The 13,210-nt window shown below is 43.5% G+C and overlaps 1 protein-coding gene across 1 annotated transcript in view; it reads left to right on the top strand.

Annotated features, from left to right (window-relative positions):
• LOC142311708 (serine/threonine-protein phosphatase 4 regulatory subunit 1-like) overlaps positions 1-13,210 on the top strand; it is a 136,607-nt gene that overhangs the window by 48,067 nt on the left and 75,330 nt on the right. Inside the window, exons 8-10 of the mRNA XM_075350353.1 lie at positions 4,266-4,331; positions 4,562-4,720; positions 10,574-10,740. Of these exons, the coding sequence (XP_075206468.1) occupies positions 4,266-4,331; positions 4,562-4,720; positions 10,574-10,740 (392 nt within the window). The remainder of the gene's footprint in view (positions 1-4,265; positions 4,332-4,561; positions 4,721-10,573; positions 10,741-13,210) is intronic.

Genomic DNA, 13,210 nt, shown 5'->3' with positions numbered 1-13,210 from the left:
GATTTCATACTGCTCACATCATTGTGGAGCGCTTACCTATGTTTCTAGGGATGCACGTCTTAGCAGAAGAGTACTAAGAGCAGGAGGTGCTTTGGGTGGTAACCTGAGGGATAGCTTTCCTTCCTTCTGCAGTACTGGTATTAGTTTTCCCACTCTAGGGATAGCTTCACGACATCCCATGGTGCCTGTGTCCCCAAAGGAAGCAACAGAGAAATGAAGATTGTTGGGACTCACCGTAAAATCTGTTTCTTGCAGACTACTTGGGGGACACAGCACCCTACCTTGCTTGGGTAGCGGGATCTTGGTTTGGCTCCTCCTAGTGGTTTAGCACTAACTGACGAATAGCTAGGACTCGACTGCCTAAGTGTAGATTGGTGTGTAAGTTTTTTTTTCGAAGATGTATTTTTAGTGTCAGCCTCCAGGTGGCAGTATATTAACCTTGGTTGGTTCCAATCTCCCTCAAAGAAGGCTACGAGAAATGGATTTTACAGCGAGTACCAAAAATCATTAATTTGCATTTGGATCCTTTTGCAAATGTTGTACCGTTTTGCCTTTTACAGGCTTTTTGTTTCTCTGCACATTCAACTTTAATGTAATCTGTGGCCATAAATCAGCTGAGAGAATCTCTGAAAAAGGCAGGTAAAAAAGTAACAAACTCTCCTGTAAGTATGAGAATGAGCTCACCGGCTGAACAGCATTTCTGTCCAAACATCAATGTCAAAGCCCTGACATCACAGCTGAGCCGAGAGCTTGTGCGCCCTGGAACACCATACTATGTATGTTTATGGACATCAGCAGTTGGGCGCCGGTATGGTGCCGAAATGCGTTGGTACAATAAAGAACCATTTTGGAACACAAAAAGCTTCTTATTTACCGCAGCATAGCCCGTACAATGTGATGTCATTCTCCTCCTAACAGTATAGTTGGTAATCTTATCCATGTTGTTATGAGCTCCGATCATCTGATTATGGACACAGACCACATCAAAGTTGATTGTGCAGATAATTATATATATACATATGTACATATATTGTGTGTGTGTTGTGCGTGTGTGTGTGTGTGTGTGTATATATGTGTGTGTATGTATGTATGTGTGTGTATGTATATATATATATATATATATATATATATATATATAAAACGGGTACCCTTTAAAGGCCACATTTGGTATGTAGTTTGTAACCTGCTCTCAGCTTCAGACTTGTCTCTTGTGGATGTGTACCCACCAATAATACATGCTGGATGTTGGGTCTGTGTGTCCAGGATGCAGTTGTCATCGGTAGCTCTCATTTATCGGCACAGTGTCATTCCTGGACTGATTTCCCTGTCTGCAGCTCCTGCAGGATAATGTTATGCAGACAGAGCTATAGCCTGAGTGAACGGCCTTCCCTAATACCTTAAATGCTTACCCACCTCTCTCCTGCCATGTATATCTTTCCCTTCCATACCTAGTGATTCATTCCCTAGCGCTGAGTTCAGACGGTCGCTGCCGTTATCAAAGCAGTCACATTTGCAAATTTTGGATGTGACGTGGTCTGTATGCAGCTCCATGCCTTCATCCACATTATGGATGGATGCAGGAGCGTTCTGCCAATTAAACATGCACACTCACCCAAAGAAAGGGGAGAGTAGTGCAGGCGTTCATTTGCTTCCCTGTGTTTGCCCATTTTTGCACATGGACCAAAACGGCATTTGTCTGAATGAGACCTAACACAAGAAAGGAAGGAAAGAGCCGTCTGATTCATGTCAGATAGCTGGGTGAAGAATCAGAGGAAAGGTTTTATGTTGGCTTTAGGCTATGACTTATAGGAAAATCTAATATATTGCTGTGGTTAGCAGAACGGCTTTACAGTATCATTTAGTCCTTACATAAAAATGCATTTGTATAGTGTTAATTTGCTTTTGTGATGGCTGATTTCATAGACTTACACATAATCCGATGTTATGCAGTGACTTTCATGTCACATATCGGAAGTTTCACCTACACAATCACAGCTTTATTGCAGATTCTGAAAAGCGGTTAAACTAGTTATGGAATCTGTTCTAGTGAAACTTTAGTTCACTTGTCCTGCAGGTATGAGGAATCCCGCATTATCTGACACACAAATGTCACAAGAGTAGAAGTGCAAGTAATTGTACGTTGCGTTTACACAAGCCATCATCGAGAACGCGTGTTCCTAGAAATGCCAGGTTACGATTATTGTATGCAGGCTGCCAATCGCCCGACAAATGAGATAGATGCTCGTTTTTCATGTGAAATGAGCTTCTGAACAGCTTAGAAACCATGGTTCTTGGCAGCACATCTTCCTGTGTAAACAAGACGTGCTGCCAAGAACAGTGACCGTCTTTGCACACCGATCATTCTGTGCACATTGGAAGTACAGTCAGCCCCGTAAACAGGCTATGTAAGGCCCGTCAATGGTCAGACGTGCAGCCGATTAGCTGTCGTTTCACAGCTGTATTTCGTGTAATGTAAACGCACCTTTAATATAACTGAAAGGATACTCGGGTGCTTCATAGTGACTTCATTTCTAATACCCCTCTTTCACCAAAATAAGACTTGCTTTTTTTTTTGGTCTTTTTGGAGTATGCTTAAAATGTAATCCCTACTCCAAAAATAAGTCCTAGTTGGATTCAATAAGGAAATGTCCAAGCAGCTTAAAAATGTAGAGAATAAAGGACCCTACATCAAAGAAAGCAGACAACCCCAAAAGAAAGCAGACTCCTTCCCCCCCCTCAAAAAAAAACAAATAAAAAGTTGCACTCAACAGACTCCAAACAACTGCAGTTGGCAAGTGCCGGTGGTGGATGGGTTCTCACACAGAGATCTCATCGCTGTCAGGTCCTTCGTTTTTCCAGCTGCATTGCACTGCAGCTCTCACAAACAGATCGGGTACCAATGTCACTCTGTGCGAGTGATACTGCTTCCAGTCACCAGGGGGAGCCAGCTGCTGTAGAACGCAGGGGGAACAGACAGCGACATAGATTTGTATATGAGAGCCTATTCACTTGTCAACTCTAATTGTTTGTAGTCTCTTAAGTGTGACTCTTTTAGAGAGTGTCTGATTTCTTTTGGGGTAAATTTAGTAGTACATAGAGAATAATAAATTTAAGCAGGTAATTTAAACCTTTGTACATATAGTATGTACCTAACACTATAGGACTGGTTCTGCACCATGAGAACAGCAGATCAGATAAGAAAATGTGCATCTGAACCAGTGATAGGATTAACACAAAGTAGTAAAACAAGGCTCCATCCGCTATTCTGGTATAGTAAGAAGTAAATCTGAGCACATTTTTGGAATAATATAGAGTAAAAGAAACAAAATTGTGTTTAAGGGAAATCCTTTATCTTATGTGATCATTTCCAGTGCTGAGCTCTAAAGCTGGGTTCACACACAACGACAACAACGTCGCTGTTACATCACCATTTCCTGTCATACCTTAGATGATCGCTAGTAAGCTGTCAAACATGTACTTTTAAGCAGCGACGGAGCAGCGATCATAGCGACCTCGATGGTCATTGTGCGGTGTCACACGCATCACTATGTGACGACTCAGACCTTGATAGAGTCGTGGTGTTTACCCCTAGACATGTTTTGCGTTGCCTCTTTTCACGCCCCTCTGTTCCGATTGATGATCGCTACAGCGGCGCCTGATTGGGTGACCGTGCCAAACAAAGGAAGACGCAGTAGTGCTTTCATTCATTCTATTTCATTTCATTCAGATCCACAAAGAACGACACACTAGCGACACCAGACAGAGAATCTACTACGTGTAACAAAGAATGGAACTTAAAGAATGAAATCACTGTCTTGCCTTCGGCAAGGTACCCAATAGGAACGCTGTTGTAACCACCAATCGGAGTCGTAGGGGCGTTGCAAAACACACCGCAAAAACACGTCCTTGTCCTTGTGTCGTCGCGACCGTCGCTGCTGCGGTGTCAAACACAAGGATGCTAAGCTTATCATCATGGCGCAGCAAGATAGCAGCGATCAAAAAATGACCTGGAACATTCAGGAGCGAGCAGCGATTTCGCAGTAGGGGGCTGATCGTTGTTAGGTGTCACACACAGCGACCTCGCTGTTGAGGTCGTTGCTACGTCACAGAAAATGGCGACTTAGCAGCGATGTCGTTGTCGTCGTCGCTGTGTGTGACACCACCTTAACGTGCATCTCTTGATAAGGCTGAATGCCATTCTTTACCATGTAACAGATGTTGCTGTGCCCCAAATTTATATATTTTTAATCTATTTTTATGTACAGGTCTGTGCAGCAAACTTTGGAGACGTATGCAATGCCGTTGGCCTAGAAGCTACTGAGAAGTTTTTGGTAAGGATTTACTTTCCTGTGTTGACCAGTCCTAAAGGGATATGGGCAGGCTCTCCTTGTTGGAGCTTCTTCATGCAGATCTTAATTTGCTCTTCCATGGGACGACCCTCTTGTAACATGCAGTGTTTTCTTGGGTCATCAGATAAGAGTTCAAGAGAACATTGATGCTGGCTGGGGATAAATGTGAACTTGTCATATTCTATAGTGAAGTCTAACTTATCTGTTTGCAGATCCCTAAGTTTCTGGAGCTGTGTTCTGACAGCGCTTGGGGGATGCGTAAGGTGTGTGCTGAGTGCTTCATGGCCGTGTCCTACACAACGTCCAGTGAGGTCAGACGAACCAAACTCTCCCCCCTGTTCATAAACCTTATTAGCGATCCCTGCCGCTGGGTAAGTTGCTCGCCGTCTTCCTTCTTTTCTTATTAACCCCTCCTCGACGAGGCCAATTTCTCTTTTCTTGTACATTCTTTTCAACCCCTTCTTCCAAGAGCCTCAACTTTTTAATTTTTCTGTTTGTTTTTTTTCCAGTGAAAGGTGGAGAAAAAAACTCAATTCTGTTATCTCAATTTTATTGATTTTTTTTTTTTTTATACCATTCAGCGTAATTAATTTTACATTTTTTGATAGATCAGACTTTAAAGAAGGCAGTGATACCAAATACATTTGTTTATTTAATTCCTTTTTTAATAGTGGGGGAAGTAAGTGTGATTGAAATTTTTATATTTAAAAAAATATTTTTATAGAGTTTTTCATTTTTTCTTTATCCCCTCTAAGGAATGTCTTCTAGTGCTATGTATTACACTATATAGACAAATTGTCATTCCACTATGAAACCTATCCACAGGCTGGGCTCTTTAAAGGGAATCTGTCACCAGGTTTTGCTCCCTTATCTGAAAGCAGCATAATGTAGGGGCAGAGACCCTGATTCCAGCGACGTGTCACTTGCTGAGCTGTTAGCTGCCATTTTGATAAAATCAATGTTTTCTCTACTGCCGACCTCGCAGTTATACAGAGCTCATGAATATGCTGGACTACCTGGCAGCACGCCAAGTAGTCCTCTAATGATAATCTACTGCTGATTAAACAGTAATTTTATCAAAACTACACTAAGCAGTCGAGTAAGTGACACACCACTGGAATCGGGATCTCTGCCCCTACATTATGCTGCTCTCAGATTAGGTGGCAAAAATCTGATGACAGATTCCCTTTAAGAAAACAAAGACTGCAGTCATGGGAGTCTTCAGTTGGTCCCAGTATGTAATGACAGCCCATCGGCACCCTGCAATGGATATTTTGACCATGGGAATTAAATGGTTCAGCCGCAGCAGTCAGAGCAGGCTCCAGTCGCTGCTGTTACAGACAGATGCTGGCTGCTGCTGAGTGTGGTGCATGCTCTGCTCCTGAGGCCGCTCCATGCATGGGGAAGTACTATTACGATCTAAGGAAAGAGTTCATAAACTTTCTTTGCGTGTTATTCTATATGGACTGGCTACCTTTGAGGATATGCCATAAATATGTGATATAGGAATACTCCTTTAATTCTTCTGTTGGACAGTGCATCCTTATGTTTTTGGTGCTCTCTGTATGGAGGGGAGAGGATACTTTATTGCTGGGTGGTCATAGGGCTTGGCTCGCTGTATAATGCCCCATTACGAGGGTGTATTGCCTGAATCTATGAGAGAAGCAATAATAGTAGTAATTCCTAAGGAGGATAAAAATCCGAGGCTTCCAGACTCATATAGCCCCATCTCGTTATTAACAGCGGACGTGAAGCTTCTGGCTAAGGTGTTGTCAAACCGGCTGACTGGAGTTATATCTAACCTAATCCATATGGACCAATCAGGGTTCATGGCCAATAGGTCAACAGCTGCTAATATCAGGAGCTTGTACCTTAATCTACAGTTGCCACCTGACAACCCTGGCCGGAGGGTGATCGCTTCGCTAGATGCCCAGAAAGCGTTCGATAGTGTTGAGTGGGGGTATCTGTGGAAAGTGTTGCAGCATATAGGTTTTGGCCCACGGTTTGTAAAGTGGGTGCAGCTGTTGTATAATAGGGATACTGCTAAAGTTAGAGTTAACGGTATGACCTCTGCAGCGTTTGAGTTGCACCGGGGAACGAGGCAGGGCTGCCCACCATCGCCGCTCCTATTTGCTATTGCAATAGAGCCTCTGGCGGCGGCCATTAGGAAAACAAAGGAGATCCATGGATTTAAGTATGGGCATTTAGAGGAGAAAATAGCTCTTTATGCTGACGATTTATTACTTTTCTTGGGGGATCCATCAGCCTCATTGGATCATGCCATGCAGATAATAGAGAAATTTGGAGAAGTTTCGGGACTGACCATTAATTGGTCTAAATCGAGCCTCTTTAAAGTGGATGGGGAAGTAGCCTGGACAAATGGTGATACTGGGGCTAACAAATTGAAGAATGTGGACGAATTTAAATATCTAGGTATCCAGATATCTCTGCCAGTAGAAAAATACATACAGGTGAACTTATGGCCTCTCCTTAAAAAATTGAGAGCCAAGGTGGATGCCTGGAACAAGCTACATTTGTCAGTTGTTGGAAGGGTTAATTTGCTAAAGATGGTAGTAATGCCTAAACTCCTATACATACTGCACAATGCCCCTGTTTGTATTTCAAGGAAAAGATTTAAAGGGATAAACTCGCTGTTTAGGGACCTGGTGTGGGGTAAAAAGCAGCCTAGGGTGCGATTAGAGACTTTACAAAGGCCGAAAGATGAGGGGGGTCTAGCAATCCCAAATCCGGAATTGTATTATATGGCGGCGCAATGTCAACACCTCCGGGGTTGGTCTGATCGAGAGAAAGATGGGGGCATTAAAGAAGTACTGGAAAACATAGTGGGTAGAAGTCCATTGGTAATGGGACTAGAGGATGGTGCGGTGGGGCTCCTGGGTAGAACATCTCCTACAATGGCACTTATAAATAAGACCTGGGATAGGCTGAAAAGGGTGAGAGGGGTGACCCGGTTAACTAAGTTTACACCTATCTGGGATAACAGTAATCTCCCGGAGATTCAGAAAATGGGGAATATTGAGGAGTGGAGACGCAAGGGTGTGATATACATGCATCAGATATTGGACGGAGGAATTGTGAAATCATTCCCGCAGTTACAGAGTGAGTTTCAGTTACCGGCGTCCGGCTGGCTCCACTACAGACAATTAAAACATGCGATTGCAGCCCAAGCGGCTAAACAAAGTGTGGACATACAGACTGACCTGGTACTGGAGTATGTGTGTAAGGGCGGAGGAAGCACTAAAGGGATCATTTCTGGCACATAAAGATATACTACATACCTTTCTTTTAGACTACCCAATTAAAACTAAAACCAAAAGAAAAAAACTCCTAAAAAGGTACTTTATTCTAATCAGTATTAAAAATTATGAGTATAAAAACACTGCTCATCCATAATTATTACAGTGATACATTACAGTGGGTGTAATAGGGTGGTAGATCCGATTGGTGGGGACAGTGCTAATTGTTTACTGTTCTCAGGGTAGGGGCAACACTAGTAGTTGCACTAATTGCTCAGATTATATATTATATTATATCAGGTATGATATGATAGCTGATACTATGGGACCTGCAGAATATTGAAAGCAGCGTTTCACTACAGACTGAATGCCCTATTATGGGCGGTTGATGCCACACTGTCTTTGTGACCGTCATTTACTAAGATATAAGAGATCTATTTCGGATCATTCCCCTGATGAACCCCTAGAAAAAATATAGGGGGGAAACGCGTCGGGATAGAATACTGGATGGTCTCGGCAGATAAGTCATTCCCTGCTGGGACTTTATATCCATATATATATATGAACTAACTTTTGGTCTGAGATCCATTTAACATCTATAAAAGGCTGTAATATATCTAATTATTTTAATTTTATTGTGACTATTTGCACAACTATTTTCCTTGGTGGTGGGTCTCCCGGATCTGACTGACTAGTTTGTAGGGAGATATTAGGGAGAGACGACGTGGAGCGGGGGGTACCCAATAACTTATGGTACACCTCCGCTGGTAGGTAGGGGATAGGGAGGGATAGATAGTTTATCCCCCAATCCACGTATCGATATTTATCTGAGCAATTAGTGCAACTACTAGTGTTGCCCCTACCCTGAGAACAGTAAACAATTAGCACTGTCCCCACCAATCGGATCTACCACCCTATTACACCCACTGTAATGTATCACTGTAATAATTATGGATGAGCAGTGTTTTTATACTCATAATTTTTAATACTGATTAGAATAAAGTACCTTTTTAGGAGTTTTTTTCTTTTGGTTTTTGTTCACATTTACTCCTATCACTATATGTTTTTTTGGTTATAACCAATTAAAACTAAATCTAAATGGGAGGAGGAAGTTGGGCCGATAACGGAGGAGGTGTGGGAGAGTATCTTAGAGTATATCCCTAAACTTTCCATGAGCGAACTGGCCAGACTGTCTCACCTATACGTGATTCACCGGGTATATAGGTCTCCTTTACTGATGTTTAAAATGGGGTTGAAAAGGAATTCGGAGTGTCCAAGGTGTCAGGGATCTGACGCAGGTATTTTTCACATGATGTGGTCTTGTCCGAGACTGGTCTCCTTTTGGACTCCGGTTATCCACAAGATAGGAAGAACATATGGGTGTGTCCTCACCAGGGAACCAGTGATATGCCTATTGGGATATGTTGAGGAGCTTGGGGTGGAAAATACTATGAAAATTGTCATTGCTAGGCTGCTGTATGCGGCAAGAAAGCTAATCGCCAGGTCCTGGATTAAAAAAGACCCCCCGACCAGGGGAGAGTACATTAAAAGGGTGAATTGTATTCTTCAGCTGGAACGGGGAGTGTATGAAAGAAGGGGGAATGTTAAAATGTTTGAGAAGCTCTGGTCTCCTTGGCTGCAATGCGAATAAGACGAGTGATGGACCAATAAACTGGTCTGGGATCGGGATAGCCGTCTGAGACCTCTGATGTGTATGTTTTGTTTTATTTGTGTTACTGGTTGTTCCTCCTGCACAACGGGATGGTTGCTATACTACAGTTGAAGGGTATCCTAAGTGTGTACTAAATGGGATGTAGTATCGGGGAGAAGTGTTGCTGCCGGGGTGGGGGAGGGGGGCGGGAGGGGGAGTTAAAGGGGTAATAGATGTGATAAATTTAATTTGGATGCCGATTTGTTATTCTGTTGTATGTATTCTGTTTTAATAAAAAAGTATCTGATTTAAAAAATAATGCCCCATTACTCCTTGCTCTAGTGGAGCACACAGTGTAATTTCACTGCTCACACTCCAAGCCTAGTTTTCCAGGAGCCGATAGGCCAGTCTTCGCTGTGGGCACAAGTCCTGCCAGTGGGGGAGGTTTATTATTACGGCCATACCATGTGCTGGCACCTCTGCAGGGCAGCTGTAGGCCGTGAGCAGCTCTTACAACATAAGGACCTCCACATGGCAAATGGCTGACAGCAGACTGGATATTTCTAATGTTGGCGACATTAATAGAGCGACCGCTCAGATCGGAAACACTGACTCGCTCATATTACCAAGCGAATTGAAAAGCTAATGATTCAGAAAGCTCTCCAATGTGTTTACACTTAACATTTGGGGAGGGCGTTCGTTTGACTTCATCTGTGAATTGTATGCCTGCCTGTAATTAAGCACAGACGCTGGAATTTATCTGTATGCTGTGGTTATTTTTTAGCTGGGTTTTAAAGACATTATGTTAACTAGTTGTTGTCTTTTTTTATTTTGTGTTTTCTGGAACAGGCTGGCGGGGTTGTTTTATGTATCATCTCTCATTTTGATTTTATGTTGCAGATCCATTTACAGTGACCAACCAGGACGCTAAACAATTGCAGATCAGTTCCTTGTTTGCGTAGTGTGGTCATTTAATAGTCTGTTTACACAGGGAAACTGCGCTTCAGATGTCCACTGACCAATGTGCTCATCTGCTGCCATTGTTCTCAGCAGCACAGATCCTGTTTATGCAGGACGATGTGCTGCCGAGAACGATGATCTTTTGCCCAGCATAAAAGATCACTTTGCCTGACTAAAGTTTTGGTTTAGTCGGGTGTTTGGCAGCCAGATTTGACTCCATGATTACTGTGAAAAGAGCATTCCTATGTGGGCTCATTTCACAGTAATCTTGCAGTGTAATTGGACCTTTAATTTATCATGATAGCTTTGCGCCCAGGTTACTTTGCTACAATTAAGTACTATGTTTTATGTTACAGGTTCGTCAGACTGCATTTCAGTCTCTGGGACCGTTCATCTCCACCTTTGCTAACCCATCATCTGCCGGTTTATATGTGAAGGAGGATGGGACACTGAGCATTAGACCACCCACAGATGACATGCTGACAGACCCCAGTGTTGTGGACAGCGCACATTGCAGCTCCAGGTGAGACCACCGATCGTTATACTCCATTTACTCATCGTGTGGATATGCCGATCCCTTATTTATCTGGGGACACAGGGTAAAGGAGTGTGACACAAAGGGGTCTCAAAGAAGAGGACTGTTGTAGAAATAAAAAAAATAAAATAAAAATAATAAAAAAAAATAATTATATATATATATATATATATATATATATATATATATATATATATTTATTTCCTGTTTCTTAACCCCTTTGCCACCAACTGATTTTTTTTTTTCCCCGTTTTTCCAAAAGCCATAACTTCTTTATTTTTCCATCAACATAGCCATATGAGAACTTGTTTTTTGCTGGACGAGTTGTACTGTTGAATGAAACCATTAATTTTAATACATTGTGTACTAGAAAATGGTAAAAAAAAATTCCAAGTTTGTTGAAATTGCAGAAATAGTGCAACTCCAGTATTGTTTTTGGGGAGTTTTTGATTTATCATGATCACTATATGGTAAAACTGACCCAGCAGTATGATTCTTTAGGTCATTATCAAGCAGATAGTTACCAAACATGCATTAGTGGAAAAAAAATTAAATACCGTATTTTTCGGATTATAAGACGCAATTTGCCTCCCAAAAATTTGGGAGGAAAATGAGGGGTGCGTCTTAAGATCCGAATACAGCTTACCGGGGTGCTGTTTGTGCGGCGACCGGGTGCGTTCTGGTGGCCGGGTGCCTGTGGCTGCGTGCAGGCAGCCGGGTGCCCATTGGTGCCGGCTGCCTCTCTGTACGTTCGGGCGGGCGGATGTGCGTACGGGCGGGCGGGCAGCCGGGTGCCCATAGGTGCCGGCTGCATCTCTGTACGTGCGTGCGGGCAGCCGGGTGCCCGTCGATGCAGGCTGCCTCTTTGTGCGTGCGGGCAGCCGGGTACCCGTCGGTGCCAGCTGCCTCTCTGTACGTGCGGGCGGGCAGCCAGGTGCCCGTCGGTGCCGGCTGCCTCTCTGTACGTGCGGGCGGGCGGACAGGCGGGTGCCCGTTGGTGCCGGCTGGCTCTCCGTGCGTGCCGGGCGGCTGTGCGGCAGGTGTCCCATTGTGTCCGCGGTCCCAGTTTTAAATGATGGCGCCGGGAGTCAGCGCGTGCGCAGATGGATCTCTTGGATGAGCGCTCCATCTATGCATGCGCCGCTCCAGGCGCCATCATTTGAAGCGGGACCGTGGACACACTGAGACACTTACTTCACCGGCCTGTTACACCTGTCACCCGCCGCTACTGACCCGCCGCGGCTCTCACCACGGACGCCGCTGTCACCACGGACCCGCTGTGGCTGACGCTACTATCCCACCGCTGCTGCCAGCACAACCTCTGCCTCCTGTGGCCCCGCTTTACCACCACTGCTGGCCCCCTCCGGTAAGAGAACACCGGATTATAAGATGGACCCCCCCCTTTTTTTTTTTTTTTTTTACCTTTTTTTTAGCTCTAAATTTGGGGTGCGTTTTATAATCCGGTGTGCCTCATAAAACGAAAAATACGGTAACTAAAAATTCGCTTTTGGCTCCATTTTTTTCCATTACTGTGTTTTCTGATCGGCTTAATTTATTTTATATATTGAAAGATTGGACATTTTTTATTTCGGCGATGCCACATATGTGTTTGCTTATTTTTTTATTCAGTTTATTTTGAATTGGGCAAAAGGGGATTTGAGGTTTTTTGTATTTTTTTCATATTTTTTAACCTTTTTTTTCTCACTTTTTATTGTATTTACTAGTCCCTTACGGGTCTTGAAATTGCGATAATCTGATCGCTTGTGCTGTACAGAGCGGTGCATCAGCAGAAATCACAATCTCCTATGAACGTCAGCCGTTGTTCACAGGAAGTTTGTCATGATAGACACAGGGATCATAAGCTGATCCCTAGCTCTCATGACAACCCATCAGTGCACTGCAGTCCCGTCACGGGGCCGCCAATGGGAATGGCGCATTCACCGATTGACAGCGGCATTTAACTAATTAACCACAACTGGCGGATCTCCGATTGATCGGCTGTTAGAAGCAGGTGATGGCTAAATCAGATCAGTAACAGTATTGGGAAAGTCTTCACTGAATACAGATTTTACCTCAGAATTGAGAATTTTGATAATGACTGATCAACTCTGGCAGAGAAAGAAGCAAATGTATCTGTTAAGAGAGATTGCAAATTTGCTTATTTTCATGTATACTATTGATTTATGAAATAAAAATGAATACGATCATTGCACTATTTCTTCTGAAAATTTGCTGGGTGACATAAAAAAAATCTGTAGAGGTGGGGACAGCAGTGTGCCAGGCAATTAATATTAAAGAATTCGTCAGACGCTCGGGGCTCCTAATAAACTGGGAGAAGTCAGCTCTCCTCCCTATTGATCCACTCCCATCTAATTTCACTACTCTGGGGCTGCCAATTCCGACGGTGGATAAATTTAAATATTTGGGGATAGTGGTTAGCACCCGTCCTCTAAAATAC

Source organism: Anomaloglossus baeobatrachus, chromosome 5 (assembly GCF_048569485.1).
Source record: "Anomaloglossus baeobatrachus isolate aAnoBae1 chromosome 5, aAnoBae1.hap1, whole genome shotgun sequence".
Lineage (NCBI taxonomy): Eukaryota > Metazoa > Chordata > Amphibia > Anura > Aromobatidae > Anomaloglossus > Anomaloglossus baeobatrachus.
The sequence above is the reverse complement of the archived record's forward strand: the minus strand, read 5'-3'. Positions and strand labels throughout refer to the sequence as shown.